The 18,542-nt window shown below is 21.1% G+C and overlaps 1 protein-coding gene across 1 annotated transcript in view; it reads right to left on the bottom strand.

The window, feature by feature from the left end:
- Positions 1-18,542, bottom strand: part of LOC105368135 (collagen alpha chain CG42342) — a 113,646-nt gene that overhangs the window by 18,629 nt on the left and 76,475 nt on the right. The window contains exons 4-9 of the mRNA XM_011507067.1: positions 16,623-16,658; positions 15,780-15,851; positions 13,289-13,375; positions 11,753-11,806; positions 10,178-10,357; positions 8,514-8,619 (exon numbers count right to left, since the gene is read on the bottom strand). Of these exons, the coding sequence (XP_011505369.1) occupies positions 8,514-8,619; positions 10,178-10,357; positions 11,753-11,806; positions 13,289-13,375; positions 15,780-15,851; positions 16,623-16,658 (535 nt within the window). The remainder of the gene's footprint in view (positions 1-8,513; positions 8,620-10,177; positions 10,358-11,752; positions 11,807-13,288; positions 13,376-15,779; positions 15,852-16,622; positions 16,659-18,542) is intronic.

The following is an 18,542-nucleotide window of genomic DNA, read 5'->3' as shown; positions in this document are numbered from 1 at the left end:
AGAAAGAGTATAGAAAAAAAAATGAAGACTGTAGGATATGTACAATATTTAAACTACTATAATAATCATAATAAACTTTAAAAAATCATACAATTACAAAACCCACAAAAAAGGTAGTATAATTATTATACTTATAGTAATATATTTTTATAGCAGATATAAATGTTAAATACGTAATAAATACTAAATTTATACGAACATTAAAATTTTATAATAATTTATAAAATTTAATTTATAATATTTATAAAAAATTATAAATATGGCTATTTTTATGAAGGAAAAAGTTGATGATTTAATAATTATTTAAGAAATTTTTTTATAATATTTACTAATTATTTTATTTGTTTTTATTTGCTTAATGAAAATTTGATTTAATTTTTTAAATTTATTAATTTTTGTCTATTATATTGTTTTTACTAAAATCATAAAACTATACGTAGCTTAATAATAATCATAATTTTACAATGTATAGTTATATAACAAACTTGATATACAATATAGATAGATTTTACAATAGATTTTACATTTTTGTATTCAATTTTTGTTAATTAAAAATTATAATTTTATCAAATTTAAATATAATATTCTGTATATAAAATGCATTTTATATACAATTTTATGAGTGCCAATAATCATATTACAATTTTATAAGATATTTAAATTACAGTTTATATAATATTTAAATATGCTATAGTTTATTTTCTTCTAGTTTAAAAAAAATTATTATATATTAATTTTAAAACATTTCTTTTCTTTGATTTATTTTCTCTAATTAAAAAAGTATGAATTAATTATAAAACAATTTTGTAAGCGCTTATTAATTTTTTTAAAGATTATGTAAGTTTGTTGCGCAACATATGATTATAAGCACACTAATTAAAAATGCATGATATATATTAATTTAAATATTGTATTAATAATTTATTAGTTTTATATCAAACATTAATAGACTCACAACACATTCTAATTCTATACATCTTTATCAAACAGCACTACTTTCATTCTCTAAATTAAAAATAATTAAAAATATTAGAAAAAGAATTTCTTACATTTATGTATATATACATAAATTGCCATAACATCAAATATAATAAAAAATTAATTCATGCTTCGTGATTTTATTAGGTATTATTATATCACGTTATTTTAGTTTAAAATTATGAAGTAAAAAAAATATCCATAATTTAAATATGAGCATGTTATTGAATACAAATTAGTAAATAAAATAAAAATTTCCTTACTATCACACTTATTTAGCAAATAAAAAAAGTTGATCCAATGAAAGTATTAACAAGTTCAATGAAGATATAAAGGTCACAGCACATTATTAATACTTACACATAGAATTGAATCAAGTAGAGAAGAATTCGCATGGACTCTCAAAGCCATGTAGTAGAGCGTTGGCGTATTAGTGATTAGTGGATTTACCCCGACTTATGTGCGCGACTTGCGCATAAAAGGAAGTTGGTTGGTTGTTTGGTGCTGTGGTAGTGGGTACGGGTATTATTTTCTACATAAACACAAATTAGTTACAAGCTACGATACGCTGCTGAGGCTTGTGATTCTCAACCCCACATAATCAAACTAGTTATATACAAAAGCTTCTATCGAAATTCTATATACACGCTATTATTGGTTATATTTATGCGTATATAAATGCAAGTCTAATATATACATACATGGAATAATTGATTATTATAGATTTGTAAAAATATACTTATTATATGTATAATAAAAATAAAAAATTGAATAAAGAAAATATATTTAACATTCTATAAATATTAATTAAAACTAAATATTTATGATTTCTTTTAATCCTATTTAGAAAAAGCCGAATAATGTGGATCTATCTTATACGATATATATAAAAAAATATGTTTATTAATAATTAGTGATATAATATAATTTTATCTCTTCCATTATTTTTAAATCAATTACAATTAAAAAAAGTACATCTTAACATTTTTAAAATAAATTATTAGAATATTTTTAACACGCATTTGTACACGCGTGAGTTTTAAAAAACAGAAAAATTTTGCATAGAGAATATTTATATTATCAATAAATTTTCTATATTATAAATGTTGCTCTAAATTATTTAAAATTAAACTATGTATGATATTTAAACATATTAAATTAAAAAAAAGAAAATAGACAAGAACGAAACAAAAAATCTTTGTTTTCCCAAATTGTATTGTTTTATATTTTGAATAGTTAACTTTATAATAGTTAACGATTTCTTTTTACAATCATATATACTTATTAATTTTTCTCGTTCAAAAAGGATTTCAAAATTTTTTAATTCATTAATATTATAAAAAATTTATGTATTTAAAAAATGAATTTTTTTAAAAATAAAAAATGTTAGTAATTAACTTTCGTTATAATATATAATAAGATTTTAGCTAAATAAAATATTATGATTAATAAAATTGTTTCAATGTTTTGATAAATTTAAATAGGAAATATAATTTAATATATTTTTTAATATTAGTAAAATGTTTGAAAATTAAGATAAAATAATTAACTAATACAAATATTAGTTAGTAATTGAAGTAAACTCATTAAAAACTAAAACGTTCAAATTTAAACTAAATTATAAATAATTAAAAAAATAATTTTAAATTCCTTAAATAGTTTATTATAATGCTTTTAAAATTAAATTAATAATTTAAAATTTTTTATAATTTATGTTTATAAATTGTACATAATATAATGATTAATTAATTTATATTTATTTTAAAATTGAAACATTAAATTCGGATTGAAAAGCATTAAATAATTTAAATCTCTCTGTGCAAATTATTCCTATAAATACTACTCTACACTTGGTTATACAATACTTACACAAAATGTTATAGCAGCGGGATCAAATGTTCAGCAACTAGTAGGGTAGTCTAGTGGTTATTGGTGCTGTTACTTTTACCTACAGAGAAACCTACAAACCTGCGGGAACTGAGATTGTCAGAAAAATATAATATTTTCGATTGTGCAACAAACACATACGACTTCGGTTACAAAAACAAGTAAGACATCATACAGGCGTATTTTTATAAAAAATGAAGTTGGTTCTTTATACATTTATATACAGATAGTTAGTAGAAATTATATTTGTATTATATTGAAAAACATAAGTTAATAAAAATAAGTGATATGTGTTATTTGCTGCCACCAACATTTGTAATTATTTTGACTACCATTTTCTTATTTTTCGGAGATTTAATTTTAAAAGAATTTCTGATTATTCTATACGTTAAAAATCAATTATGTTTAAGTATGAGCAAAGAAATAATTAGGAGAAATGATAGAACTTTTTCGTAATTAAAATAAATACAGATATTTTTATTTATATTTCAAGAAAAAGAATATTTTTATAAAATTGATTTATAATTATTTATATTTTAATTTAAAATGGTTCTTATAATTTCTTTTTGAACATTTTATTTTATTAAAATGTTATTTCTATATATTTATATAGAATTATGATTTTAATGAAAACATTAAAAAAAAAATCGTATAATATTTTATTATTTTTAAAAATACTATTGTCTGTATTTATTGAATATAATGAATATTTCCGAATGCTTAATTACATTCGTTATACATTTATTCAATTCAAGTAAAGTGAATATTAATACTCAAAAAATAAGTATTTATTAAAAAAGTACAAAATCAGTAATATCTATTAAACGAGAGTATTAAATGAAATGTTGCACTTTATTTGGAAATATAAAAATTGATATTATTATAAAATAAAGATAAAATAGCTTTCATTCCAATCTTCATAGATAAGAAAGAAAAAGATGAAAATCCAGGATATACGTACATGGATAACAAAATAAAGATAGAATAAGTATCGCAATTAAACTTATAATTGAAAAAGAAAAGATTATCATAAGGATAGACAAACAAAGAATTCAATGTTAAATTTATTAAACCATTTATTGATTGTTATTATTCAAGTATACTGGTTTATTAGTTGTATTTATATTTTACTTTTTACTTATAAATCAGGACTGATGTAATCTTTGTCCTTGGAACATAGTGGTAAGTTTGACTTAAATTTGTAAGAAACTTTGAAAAATTTATAGCATTAAGTCATAATATTTACGTGTGTTGATAAAAATTTGAAATTGAAGAAATTAGAGAATACAAGATTGAATAGAGAGTGAGAGAGAGAGAGAGAGAGAGGGAGAGAGAAAGACTTTCTGTTTGATTTTGTCCTATACTAATTTTTTAACTTGAATAAGACTTAAAAGAATTTGAAAGAATTGTTTTGAAGAAGATATATACATAATCGGTAAACCTTTTCATCCATTTCAATAAATTTTATCTGCTTTCTTTTCACACTGAAACCTTAATATAACTTTGTTTTTATTACGAGTTTTATTGACGTAAATCAATATTCACCATTCATTTTTAATTGTATAAATTGTATATTAATTGTCAAATTAATAGGTGCGATTTTACTTTCTAGTACGAAATACTATCTGGTAAAGTTACATGCATCTTCAATCTTAATTGTAATTAAGATAATATTTTATTAATATTTATTATAAAATTTCATGCAAACATGCCCACATTTTAGTAAAATCAATTCCAATTAATGCAATTAACTACGTTTACTTTCGATATAAATTGCATGCATTGTAGAATTTATACTGTGCGGTGTATAGAAGACGAGTGTATGGATAAAATATAAGGATTATTTTTGTAGAAAGGTAGAGACATAAAAAAATAAGTTTAATATAGAAGTTAATATAAAAATTTAAACAGTGTGTTTATTAAATATGTTCACTAAATTTGTAATGCGATAATTCCTATCAAAAATTAAAGTACTTAATAATTACAATAAAAATTTTACAATAAATGAGAAGATAAGTAATTAAATTTGTGTGCATACAACTAATCAGACTTATGCCATCAAGGTAGAATATCTATTAAAACGCATTGATTTTATTCAATTTATGCAATGTAAATATAAAGAGCTGATATTTTTATATAACTGACAATTTTTTACTGATGAAACGGTAAAATAAAAAAAAAATGAAAAAAATTTCGCGAGAAGTTGAATTGTACGTTTGCTCAAAGGAACAAATAAAAGATTTGGAATTGGGAGAAGATTATGTATTATAAGTATGGAGAGTTGCAGCGGAGAGAGGTGCTTACCTTTTTGCCTTGCTTGCCACGTCCGCCTTTCTCGCCGGGCGGACCGGGTGGTCCGACTGGGCCAACGTCGCCCTTCGTGCCCTGGGGCCCTGTGTATTACCGTACATCAACAAGTATATATCAACGACATGGAATTAGTTCTTTTTTCATTTTTCTTAGTCCTTCATTCTGGAATGTCGGCTCACTTGTTTTCTTTTACATTTATCATCTAACTCTAAGATTTTTGTGTTTATATTACATTTAACTACTTTAAAAATAATATAGCTATTTATTAATTATTGTTAGTCATTTTATACTAAAATATTTTAAATTATAAATCTTAATGTATGTTTATCAGTATGTTTATACATAGTGTTATTATTTAAAAGTTATTTTATGTATTATCTTTACAATGTTATTACTTGCTGATTATAATTTGTCTTACAGTTTAACAATGTAAAGTGATTAATATTGTATCATAAAATAATTTATATAAATTTTAAAGGTAAAAATAATTTTTAAATTTAAAACGTTCAAGGTTTTGTATATTGAAAAATAACAATTTTTATTTCTGAAATATGGCAATACCTTTAGAAAAACAATAAATGTAATTCTTTCTATAAATAATTTTAGATTATCGATCTGATTATTAGTGATTATGCACCAACAAAAGCTATATTGATAAATGAATTTTAAAAAATAACAATTTAACATACAAATTGAAATATAGAAAGCATAAGATAAAAGTCACAGTTTGACCTTCTGAGTATAAAAGCATAAGAGGGCAAATCCTGTTTTTCTGTAAATGTTATTACTATTGACAGGGGTAAAGTTCTATGTTGCCTGAATAATTTCATCTGAATATTAAACATACGTTCTTCTTATCGTATAAATAAATGCGGTAGTCCAAAACTTTTTAATCAAGAATATTGGATTCATTATGTTACAAAAATATTAAAAGATCAATCGACATATGATGAATATAGATATATACATAAATTTTAATAACAGAAATAATTTAAGATATAATATAGCTGTACAATTTATTAGAACACTTTTTTTATATTTTTCTAAAGCAATGAAAAAAAAACTGAAAAAAAAGAATTTATTAATAAATTATTTTGCAAATTTCAATAGATGAAGAAATATATATACTTATATATTTTTAATTTATAAAATTTGCTTTGATTTTTAATAGATATATTTTCTTTTTAACGAACCATTTCATTCAGCTATGTCATAGTCATGTTTACTACTTAATAATTATAAATTAACGGTTATTAATTAATAATTAAAACATTTTATATTATTCTGAAAAAATGGACGTTAAAAAACTTATTTTCATTTATATCATATTTATATTTGGATCATAATTTTTTAATACAATTAATTTCAAAATTACTTAATTTTCCTATTTCAATTGATAATCTTTCTAAAAAATAAAATAATTACTATAGATAAAGTTTTATACTACGCATTATAAAAGTTGACTCTCTTAATAGTATTGGTAGATTCTTAATATAACAGTAGAAAAAATAGCGGTGTGAAAGTATAGATTAATTTTGTAGATAAAAGTTAAAAAACCAAAAAAAGAAAGTAGTATGTTCATTATTTAGTAATTAATTTCAGAGAATTGATAATTTCGTCAATAAATTTTATATTTTCAAATTAACGATATCACTGAAACTTTGGCACTGAAGCTTCGTATAAATTTTAAAACTTTGATGTCAATGTATTATATTATTTTTCTTTACTCTAGATATTGAACTATATTAGTATAAAAATAAAAAAATTTAACATTACTATCTGTATATTATTTTATACATTGTTATTTAATGCTATAAATATGACTGTAGTAACATTGATGTATTTTTCTACACAATTTTAAATTTCGATTTAGAAACTCATAGCCTATCATTTATTTTTTTCGTTACTTTATTTAAAAAATTCATTTTCTTGTATAAAAATATAACATTGAAAATTGTTTATTACAAAATTAAAATTTTTTATAAAATTGAAAATTGTTTATTATTTGAAAATAATAACAATATAAGAAACAATTTTATATTTGTAAACATTATCAATGATTACTATTTTTCAATATTAATGAAATAAATTTTCGTGATTATTAAAATAAAAATCTAAATATTTATTTTACACCTTATTATTATATTTAAAAAAATATATATTACATGTATGTATTGAAATTTAACAAATTGATATTTCAGTGAAAAAAAATAGAATTTATAAATTTGACAATGATAAAAAGTTGATTCATATTTAACTAATAATCTTTTAATTAAATTAAAGAAAATTAATTAATTTATATAATAATAGAAGATATACAGATATATAAGCTATCCTTTATATTTCTTATTAATTAATTCAACTTCACTAACTAATATACTATTTATTTAAAGAAATTTAAAAACAAGAATTGTTTTATTATTTACGGTATTTTATAAATGTCTATCGATGTATTCTTTTCTGCTGTTTTACAGATGGCAACTAGTCAGTCTTTAATCAAATTTGTTTGAAATTTTTATCTTTTACAGAAGGTATAATGTTTTTAGTTCGAAATCTTTATTCAGTTGTAATTTTCATAAAATGATTTTTTTTATTAATTTCTTCAAAAGTATGTATTCATTTTTAATTCCTTTTATAATTTATTTATTCATTATGATTTATTTTCATATTTTATAAGATACATTATTTTAACTCTTTTCACATATCGACTTAAATTCTAATTTGTCCCCAAAGAACATTTTTATAAAGAGAAGTCGTCGGTACTTATAAATTGTTACTCATGGAATAACTACCCATTTTTAAACAGTTCACCTTTTGTCTTTAAAATACCTTAGATATTTCCTTCTCATTCACGCATTATTATGTTTAATGCTTTCATTTAAACATTATTTTCCAAATATATATGTCCTTGTAATTCATATTAAAGGAAAATTTGTTGTACAATGTGTACACGTGCAGAATTATTTATTTTATGACTTATAATAGAATTTTAATAGATTTAATTGCTTATTACTTTTAAATCTCGTACGTCAATAGATAAATTCATTTGGAGTTTAGCATATTTCAGTTAATAATTATATAAATAATTACTTATAAAAATTATTAACAATTGATTCAGTAAATTTAGAATGCATATTATTAAAAATAAAGGCTTTTGATGTATATATGAGGTTTTTCTTTGCTTTCAAAAATTATTAAGATGAAGTAATTAAATATTCCAAAAAAACAGTATTTTTATATATTAGTTATAAATAATAATATTTATGTCCAAAATAAGAGTTTTGACCATAAATTCTAAATGATCTACTAATTCAGTATTCAGCATGAAATTTACTTACCAGGTGGTCCTGGGGGTCCAGGAGGCCCCTCGAAAACACCTGTCGCAAATGGCTCGCCATTTATAGACGTCGTTAAACCACGCTCACCCTTGTCACCTTTATCACCCTGGAAAATGTTTAAAAAAAAAGAAGTAAATTTTTCGTTTTATTATTATAATAGTCGCCATTTTAAATAAAGTCTCAAAAATTAGAATACACAGCCATAAAATATGTATAGTAATTTATAACAATCTCATTCATCCATATTATTAATGTTTTATCAGAAGAATTATTTGGATTGATATAATACTACATAATTAATGTTACTCTAAAAATATACTTTGAAAACATTATTTTCCTTTGTTTTATTCAGTATATTATTTAATTCTAAAGTTTTGGGTGTTCCATTAATCGAATAATTAAAATTATATTTAGAACAATTGATTATTGTTATTTAAAATATAACACACAAACAATTTGCTATTTCTATTAGTATTTTTACAAGACGTTGCCATGTGTAATAAAGTATTTTTACTTGTCATATATATAAATAGAGTTATGATAAAGATATATTGAAATATAAATACTTGATTATAAATGCATTACAATAGAAAGTTAATATAAACTGTATTCTTATTTAGAAAGAATAAAAAAGATTAAATAGTATCAATTCTTTATATCGTAATAATTATTAAAACATTATTTAATTACAAATAGTCATAAAAATATGTGATAATTGAAATATTGTACGAATATTAATTTAAATATTATAAAAATTATTAGTACAAACATATAATACTTCAAAAATATTTATTTAATACGGTAGATTCATAAGATTTTGAAAAAATCTTTATATTAAAATCATAATGCTTGTAATAATTATAGTTACAGACACAAAAAATTTTAAATAAATACAAATATAAAAATTTGCCAAATTATTAATTGTGAAGAGATCAAAGAAATAACACTTCTAGTTATTACTAATTTGCTTAAAATGTATTAATTATATTCCAATACATACATAATAAATATTCGAATTGATTCTGTCTTATTAAAAAATAATAGGCTCTAATGTAATTAAATAGTAAGTAAAAAAGAAATTTACATAATTTGTACTTGATATTGTTTATTAAAAACAATGTAAATATATAATTTTATTAAAAATAAAATTCAAACTGGCTATAAAAAACATTACAAAGAGTAATTTTATTTTATAGTGTATATTTCTCTAAATATATTTTACGTGTTCACTAAATATGTAATAATATGAACCATTTAATTGTATGATAACTAGCATTTTTTAAATTAATTTATTTTAAAGTTAATTCAAACTTAAAATTTCTGAATGATTCAATAAAAGAATAAAATAATAATGCAAAAAAGTACTGTAAATAAATCAGAATAATTTAGCATAGTTTTGTATTGTTGTAATTAAATTACTTTTAATCCATTTTAATTTATACTAAAAAATGATTAGTTCAGATATGTTATCGAAAAATAAATCATTTTTATTACTGGACAGTAAGAAAATCATAAGATTATTATGATATAAAGGTTAAAAATTAATTACATACAGAACCATAGTAAGAATATTCTATGCACCAGTCGCAAATAATTAAAATTTTATATTAACAAATACAAAAGAACAATATAAAAATAGAAATATATTAAGAATATGGTTTTACTTTAGAACCAATAGTTCCAGAAGGTCCTTGCGGGCCTGGGGGTCCTATAGGTCCCGCTGCGCCTTTTTCACCTGCAGGTCCAATTTCACCTTGCAATCCCTGGCTGCCGTCATTTCCCGGTGTGCCTTTGACTCCTTCGGGACCAGGAGGTCCTGGCGGACCTGGTTCTCCTTGTTCACCCTGTATAAATAAGTATACTATATAATAACAATGCCAAATACTCTCAATCGAAGGGTGAAAAATAATTTTTTTTTATTTCTCATGCAAAACCATTTCCTTTTTTTATTTATCAGATATATACATCTCTAATTAAAAGTTTTAATGAGTGTAATTAGTTTTTTAATACTTTCACCGATATTATAGTAATTACGGAAATGCAAATTAGTAATTTGTTAAATTAAACAAAATTATTAAAAACCTTAATAATACAAATACTAAGTAATAGATGTATATTATCCATGCCCATACAATATAATGTACAATATAAACTAAGATCTACAAAATATAATTTATTACAATTATTTTTACATTATATAGATGCATTTGTTCCAAATTTAATTTAACGAACTAATATTTTACTGTATAATTTTAGTTTCGAAAAAAATTTTTAACACCCACATCTACACACCTACACCCTCACCCACCCACCCACCCAGACACACAACACACGAAGCAAAATCATTTTTTTATTTTGTTTGATAGACATAATTAATTAAATCATGTTAAATTTTTCTATATAAATATTTATACTTTATTCATATTTAAAGAATTTTCTGTAAGTTTTTTATTTTGTTTGCATTCTATCCAAACAGTAAATTTATTTATACGCAGGTCTTCTTTATAAATAAATCGGCGCTATTAAGACTCACCACTTTATTCCATATCAATGATTCAGTTACTGGTTTTACTAAAGTTGGAATACAATAAATTATAATAATTCAAGTCATATTCTATTATATTATATATAAAGTTAGATTAAATTTAAAATTTTAATTTTTGTTTTTGAAAATATAATTTATTAGAATTAATATAACAAATATTTTAATAATATTGCTTTCAAAATTTTAAAATAAATTAAAGTATACTGTAGATAACTGTACTTTTCAAAATCCCAATTTTATATAATTATATTTTTTATACTTAGTTACAAGTATGTTTATAAAATATTGCATGTTAATGTTACTAAAATCTATTATCTACATTGCAATAATAGAAAACTTGAGTTTTTAGAATTTCATGCAGAATATGGCTTGGTAATGGAACCAATAATATAAAAAAAATGAAATTATAAATATTTATTTATGTAATTAAAAAAACTTGTAAAGAATTAAAAAATGAATCGATCCTAAATTATTTATTTGTATATAAAAATTAAAATTCATTTAATAAAAATGGAAGTTGAATTTAATAACAACTATTACTATTATTCATATACAAAAAAACACATTATTTCACATATATACATAAATATGGAGATTATTTTTGGACCATAATTAATCAATTTTTTCAAAAAAAAATTAGTTTGTTACTTTGATAGATATACATCTGTAGGTCCTGAACTGTGTACAAACTTACTTTGAGCGTTATGATCTGTTCCTTGCTGATATTATGTCCCTGCGCCTGAAGTTCCTAGAAAGTACGCCAATTACAGGTAAAACTCAAGCACTACAAATATAATTAATATAACAAAAATAAACTTAACAATCAATTAACAAATAAAATCAAAAAATAGATGAGAATCTGTGACTTTCTTGTATAGCAATTATCCAGCGATTAACTGCAGACATCATGGTCATTTATCAACTCCACGGTATTCATAGATACACCTAAGATTCTATATAAATATAGTATTAAATATACCATTACCAACCAAATTCAAAAGATATAACTACGATGCGATTGTTTTATTATATGTAGCATTGTTTAACTCGTAATATTTCAGTATACTTCCACAAAAATATCAAAATTAATTAAATCAATAAGAAAAATAATTATATTTCATTTTTGAAGAAAATAAAAACATATATTATTATTATTATTATTGTAATATCAAATATGTACATTATATTGCTAATATATGAAACAGAAAATAATAATAATTTATTGAAATAGTAGACGGATTACTTATAAAAAACAGTCATATATAGCAAGAGTAAAGTTATTTATTTATTTAATATTCTCTTATTTATACATGTTATAATTTCTTTATATAATGTTTAAAACAAAAATACACTATTGATTTTAAATTTCTTAGTTTTTAATAATAAAAAGACTGTTTTCATTTGTTTTAAGATATATTTTTTTAAATAAAATTTATTACAGTCTCAAAATGCTATTTAATAAATATTAATAATAATTTTCAAATTCATGCACAAAAGTATTTAAGAATTATTTTCACTACTATACAAAGCATGCCTCGTACAAACATTTCTTTTAACGTATACCACTGACAAATGTATATTATTTTATGTTTTTTTTCAAAATAAAGTATCTTTTATTAAAAAGCAAGTTTTACAATTTCAAATAAAAATGTTAATAGAAAACTTAATGTAAAATAAATCAAAAAGTTTCTACGTAAATATAAACATTAATATCTACTGTAAAATATATACAGAATATATACAGTTTTTGAGCTGTACTAAGAAAATAACTTTTTATATAAATATTTTAATTTTTTTTTTTAAATGATAAAAGAAAATTTAAAAATAAAGCATTATTTTTTATTGAATTAAGAGTATGTCTTAATTCAAATCAAATGAATTAAATTATATATTAATTAAATTAAATTCCTGTTAAAATATAAAATTGTTACCTAAAAAATAAAAATTAATAAAATACACAATTGCCAGTGAAATTAATCCTACCGCAGCACACTATGAAAACCAGAAAAAAACATTGAAATATAATAATTTTATATCGTAAGCACCGTTATAAAAATAAATCGCATTAACATCTAAATATAAGTAATAACAAGAGCAATATTATAATTCATATAAGAAAATACATATTAATATAACCATTAGATCAACGTTAAAGAATATTAAACACGTAAAACTATACAAAACAAATTAATGAATAAACGAAGTTCTGTATTTGAAGAAGGCCGTTTACCTTCAGGGCGACGATTTCCGCATATCCGAGTGTTCCGCCGCGAAGCGTCGTCACCGACCTCTTTAACCCTAAACCCTGTGCATTGACCCGTAGGCAGGAAAATTTTCTTTATTTTTTCGTTTTAATTGTTATAATATTGGTAAAACATCTATGACGAGTATAGCGTACGCTCTTACCAATGCGACGGCCAAAATTTTTCGATATTATCTGTTCTTTAAATATCTCTGATAGATGGCTTTAAAGGAAATGCGTCTGTAATTCATATACTTGTTTAGGTAAGCTGATTAGCTAAAACCATACAAATATACGAAATATTTAAAAATTATTTTTATAGTATATTATAATCGTAATTTAATTTGAATCGATTAGTGCTTGATTTTATTAGGTAACGGTCCTAATAAATGTAATTTGGATATTATATTTTAACACTTTATTAAACTATTATATTAATATTTAATAATATTGATTCATAGATTATTTAAAAACATTCATAGGGTTTTTTTTTAAATTATTCGATACATATAACATCTTAAGAAAAAGAGTTAATAATTATTACAAAATATTATAGCAATATGTAAAATATAATACAATACAGCTCTACTAAAAAAATTAAATAAATTATACAATAATGTTAAACAATGTTAAAATTATACAATATAATCGGAGTACTTTCAAATTATTCGTGTCCATAACATTACTTAAAAAAATTCTTAAAACTGTTAGCTAAATGATTGTATTCTATACATTATGTATTGATTCAAAGTTTTAGAAGAACTAATTTTAATTATATTGGTAAGTTTGAAGAATTAATATAATACTTTTAAAATAGATTTTACAAAAAATAGTAATTTAAATAATTTATTTTTATTCAATCGTTGGTATGCGACAAAAATATAATTAAAATTATCTGAGATAATAATTTGTTAAATTATATTTTATTTGCATGTTTTAAATGACAGCATAATTATTAATAAATTTTATACCTTTAATAATATATTTTTATTTAATCTACTGAAATACATTTACATATACAGTTTTACAAAATATAAATTTAACTAATGAAATATTTTTTAAAATATACAAATAAAATGAAAATATTTATCTAAACTTAGTAAAAAAATAAATAAAGTTTCGATTTTTATTCAACTATTATAATACTTTGTCTTATTTAAATTATGAATTTGTAATGAATTACAGACGCATTTTTTAAATTGATATGATATTTATTAATTACAAATAAAATAGAGTAAAATTTCCATTAACTTCATTCAATGATTACACACACGTTAAATGTTACTAGTCAATAAACTAGTAAACTAGTAATAGTTAATAACTAGTTAATATTTCAATTCAAATATGTTGATTATATTTAGTTTTATTATTTTGGTTTTTTTAAAAATATTCGAATAATCTCGATAGTCGAATTTTATATTATTATACTTAGTACAATAGTTTTATAACAATCCCGTTAGTGCACTATTATTACTTTAAAATAAGTCATTACTTTTGCTTAAATTAATATAATGGAAGTTTTAATCATGGCATATCTGAATAGAAAATAAAAAGATGAAACAATATTTATACAGATAAAACATAAAATAAAACAGTTAGAGAGGGAGAGGGTGGAAGATATGGGGGGTGTGAGAGAGAGAGAGCATGGATACAGTATTGTACTGAAATAAAAAAATTACGCATATAGACTACGGATTTCTTAATATTTTTAATTAATTTAAATGCTATTTTGATTTTCAAAGCATATTATAAATTTCATAATTAATTTTTATAATTATAATTATTTATTAAAAATTATAAACAAAAATTAAAAGTTTGTAAAATATAAAACAAAATATATTCAGTTATACTAAAATATTATTGATTACATTGTACATTCAAAATTAATTATAAATAATAATATTTTTTTAATTCTAATTAATATTTTAAGAAATACTAAATTTTGTGCAGTGCTATTAAATTGAATTTATTTTAAAAATAAAGTCATAGTTTTTATATCTAATTTTTGTTGAAATAAAATCTTTATCAATATTATATATTGTTAAAAATAATGCTTTAGTTATACGAATATAATGAAAGCTATTTAATATAAGGTTTGAACTTAATAAATTTCAATTAAATGTAAATTGATGAATTATATTTTTAAGTTAGTGATAATTATTAATAAAAAATTTGAATAAATTGCTCATTGTATGTAGTAAATATAAAGAAACATGTTTAAAATTACAAACGTTTTCTGTTCAATAGCCTAGAGTTTGGGTAATGTTTTTTATACGTATGTGTAGTTTTAATTAAAAGTGGAAAACGTTTTAAAACAAAAAAGTAAAAATGAACTTTAGTAATTCGGTTTGGTAATTACATAATGGTAGATTTAAATAAAATTATTTGCCAATAATGAGAAATTGTTTTTTGTGATAGACGACGATGAGATAGTAACGAGAATACGATTTAGTTCATAAGCTTTTTTTATAATAGATACCTTTACCGCCGAAAAAACATCAAATCCAGGACTTCCGAGTTCTCCTTTTTGTCCTTTATCTCCTTGTCGCCCCTGAAATAAGACGTAATTTATTACAATCTATTATATACAGAAAAAATGCTGTACAACTACAAATAATACCCATTCCACAAGTGAATTTCAATTAATATGTTATCTATATTACAAAACATTACGTCAACATTTTCTTTGGAATAAGACAAACATCGTTAAAAATAATCTTATATTATTATTTCATTGATATAATAACAGTAAATAATATAAAAATAGATTAACTATTAATAAGCACAAATATTCTAAACATTTTTCTCATTACCATTGGTCTGAATAATCTTGTGCTTTTATACTTTTATGCTTTATTTATTTTCAATCTATTATATATTAAAATGTCAAAATTAAATAAGATATTTATTATTTTAAACTTCATCTGATCAATTATTTTGTAAGTTTAGACTATATACTTATATATAAGTAAGAATGTACATAATATTTATAAAAATGATTAGTTAAGGAAATTAAAATATTACTATATTATTTTTAATAATTTATAATTGAAATATATTTGGTATGTTAATTTTTTTGTTTATACATAGAACTTACATTACCAGGGAAAAATATTAAACGATTGATTAATTTACCAATTATAAGATCCATAAATTATATATAAAAATTTATTTTAAATTTTGTTAGGTAGTTACAAATCTAGAAGAAAAGTCGTAGAAAATCATCTTTTTAATATATTATATAAACATACAAATTCTTCACAAAGCAGAAGTAACAATAAATATACATGATACATACTTCTTTAAATAAACAAACACTTACCGCATCTCCTTTCGGTCCATCTAAACCAATGGGACCCTAAAACGAAAAAAACAATGTTTATACTGTAATTTAGCATATTCAGCGAGTGGTAGAAAAGTTGAAGCAATAAAAATATAATTATTGAAGATAAAAATATTTATCGAGTATGCTGATTAACAAGAAATGAAATACAGAAAAAGTAAAAAGTTTTGAGTAAAAGTAGGCGACTGTGTAAAACTGCTTCCAAATACTAGATCTTACATTATGTGTACTCATTATTTACTGCTACTTACTAGTACTTACTTATTATGAATACACTACTCAAATTACTGTAGTATAATAAATTCTATTCACAATTTTCAATTTAGAATTAAAAAATTAAATTATACACCAAATATTATGTCAACGTCAAAACCAATTTATATCAATTTCTAGTAAAAGTAAAATGTTATAATAGTCAACAGTCTTATGAGTATAAATATCATTATTTTATGAAATCTTTTATGTTAGAATGTCAACATAGAAAAATTGCAATATGCTGAAGTTTATTCACTTATTACAGTGCATTGACAATGCAAGAAAAAAATATTCTTAATAAATAATATAGAAATTATAAAGTATATTCTAATGTTACGTACGGGCTAATGAAAAAATATTTTATTAGAATAAAGTTTGGTATTTTTATTATATGTATTGGTGTAAAAATATTTATTGATTAATAACATGCCATTTCACCTGCTATTTTTTAAATTTAACCTAATTTAATTATTATAAATTATTTTATTTATGTTTAATATATTTGATACTTTAAACAAAAATTATTTAGTTATTTTAAAAATAATTCTACGCTTAAGAGCATGAGTCTATATGTTATGAGATAAAATTTTAGATAATATAAGATTCATAAAGGATAACTTATAATCATATATACTTAAGTTTTTGCTTTGCTTATGTAAGTTAATTCATTTGGTTTCTGAGTTTTAATAAAACTATCGTTATTATTTGATTTTAGATTAAAAATATGTTTGCATAAATATAAAGACTTTTTAGTTTGAAATTCGATTTTAATATCTTCAATTTCTTTTACTTAAAAAATCAGTTTTATATTAATATATACTATTGAATGTACAAATTGCTTTTGCACTATATATTTTTTAAAATTTTGTTTATAATAAAACAACATTATTAAATGAATAATAATTTTCATAAATTCATAATTAATTTTAATTTTTACTTTCTTTAAAATAGTCATATGTAGATACTTTTAATAATATTTTCAATGTTTTTAAATGAGAAAAATATATTTCTGATACTTATTTAGAACGTGAAAATTATGTTATGAAAAATTTAAAATTAGATATATCGTGGCATTTCTTAAAACTAATTTAAAATTATCTACTTTTATTTACTTTAGTTGTGCACCAAGTTATCCCATATGATTAAGCAGATTATCTTATTACTCTATATTTATTTTATAATTAAATTTAGACGTAATTGGTATATTATCGGGTCTTTATTTTATATAAAAATAATATATAGCTATTTGACGAAGAAATATAAGGAAATATAATGAATATTTATAATAATAATGTTATTATACACAATATTAAATAATTTTTTCAATTATTAATATGATATATAAAATGTATATAATTAAAATTAATTCATATTACAATCAATTGAGTATTTTCTAAAAAGCATTTCTTATGTACACTTACATGTATTTATTTAATCTATTATGAAAAAAACGACAACAAGACAAAGAAATTTCCTACAATAGTGATAGAGATAGCAGCAACTATATAAAAATTATAATTATTGTTATCGAGCAATAATTATTGTCATATAGCAACAAGTATGATCCGTAGCTATCAAATATTAATTAAAAGTTCGAATGAACGACAGTTAAGTATCCGAATATAACGAAATTTGACATGTACT

Source organism: Ceratosolen solmsi, unplaced genomic scaffold (assembly GCF_000503995.2).
Source record: "Ceratosolen solmsi marchali unplaced genomic scaffold, CerSol_1.0 scaffold6, whole genome shotgun sequence".
NCBI lineage: Eukaryota > Metazoa > Arthropoda > Insecta > Hymenoptera > Agaonidae > Ceratosolen > Ceratosolen solmsi.
This window is presented reverse-complemented; position numbering and strand designations above follow the sequence as displayed.